The sequence below is a fragment of the Ptychodera flava genome, unplaced genomic scaffold, assembly GCF_041260155.1.
Source record: "Ptychodera flava strain L36383 unplaced genomic scaffold, AS_Pfla_20210202 Scaffold_42__1_contigs__length_1331906_pilon, whole genome shotgun sequence".
In the NCBI taxonomy this organism is placed as follows: Eukaryota; Metazoa; Hemichordata; class Enteropneusta; family Ptychoderidae; genus Ptychodera; species Ptychodera flava.
In genome coordinates, this window is record NW_027248364.1 from 240,785 (window position 1) to 242,003 (window position 1,219).

The following is a 1,219-nucleotide window of genomic DNA, read 5'->3' on the forward strand; positions in this document are numbered from 1 at the left end:
CGTAGGGAGACAGATGTTGAAAACGGGACTCAACATTGCAGGTGATGCACTCAGTGACGTAACATCAAGCACTCAGCAAAACGACGATTGGTGGAATCCGGGAAACTGTTGATGACAGGCAGGGGTTCCAGATACTCAGTTCCCCCCGGAGGTGGTATAAACGTAAAACTACGAAAAGAAGAGTCATTTCCTCCAAAGCTAAGCAAAAGCAAGCATGGCATTTCTAAACAAACACTCCTGCAAGAGTGAACTTGACTTGTTCACAGTTCCTCCAATGCAGACCAGTGTGGAAGAGGGACAAAGGGAAGAAATGTATCCCCTGACCCCCATTGTGGAATCGGGACCCATCGAATTTGTGATTTCGGGTTCAGGAGAAGACTACATCGATCTGTCCTCAACACTCCTTCCAATCAAGGCAAGATTACAAAACCTGATGCTACTAACCTCGGTGCAGATGCAGCAGTGGGTCCCGTCAACTTGTGGCTCCATTACTGTTCAGCCAGGTGGATGTACACCTCAATGGCAAAATGATATCCAACCCTTCCCCTACTTACCCTACCGAGCGATGTTGGAGACCTTGTTGAATTATGGTAAGGAGGCCAAAGACACCCATATCGGTTCAGCCCTATTCTTCAAAGACTATAATCTGAAAATGGATGAAGTGGACCCCACTAAAGAAGATGGAGAAGTGAACAAGGGACTGAAAAACCGATATGCCTTCATGTCTGGCAGCCAAGTTGTCGATATGGTAGGACCCATCCATTCAGATCTCTTCTTTCAGCCTAAATATCTAATGAATGGTGTCGAATTACGTCTCAAACTCAATAAAAGCAAGCATGCTTCTCCCTTGAGAGCTCTGCAGAAAATCCAGGCTTCAAAGCTGTGGTCACCGAAGCCACACTACTGGTCAGGAAAATAAAACTCAGTCCATCGGTACAGCTGGGCCATGCAGAAGCTTTAAAGCAGGGACCGTCCAAGTATCCCATACATCGTTGTGTGATGAAGGTTCTGTCCATTCCTTGAGGCACTATGTCCTTCAACAAAGACGACATCTTTCTGGGACAGCTACCTAAACGTGTGGTCTTGGTCTGGTGGACAACGATGCCTTCAACGGTTCATACAAGAAAAATCCATTCAACTTCAAACATCACAGCATGACGTCGCTGGTCCTTAATGTCAGTGGAAAGCAAGTTGCGAGCAAACCCCTGAAACTGGACTT

At 46.5% G+C, this 1,219-nt stretch overlaps 1 protein-coding gene across 1 annotated transcript; it reads left to right on the forward strand.

The window, feature by feature from the left end:
• Positions 1 to 214: 214 nt before the first annotated feature.
• LOC139128048 (uncharacterized) lies at positions 215 to 919 on the forward strand. The gene has a single exon (XM_070693910.1). It carries the CDS (start codon positions 215 to 217, stop codon positions 917 to 919), a length of 705 nt encoding a protein of 234 aa, XP_070550011.1.
• The last annotated feature ends 300 nt before the right edge of the window (positions 920 to 1,219 follow it).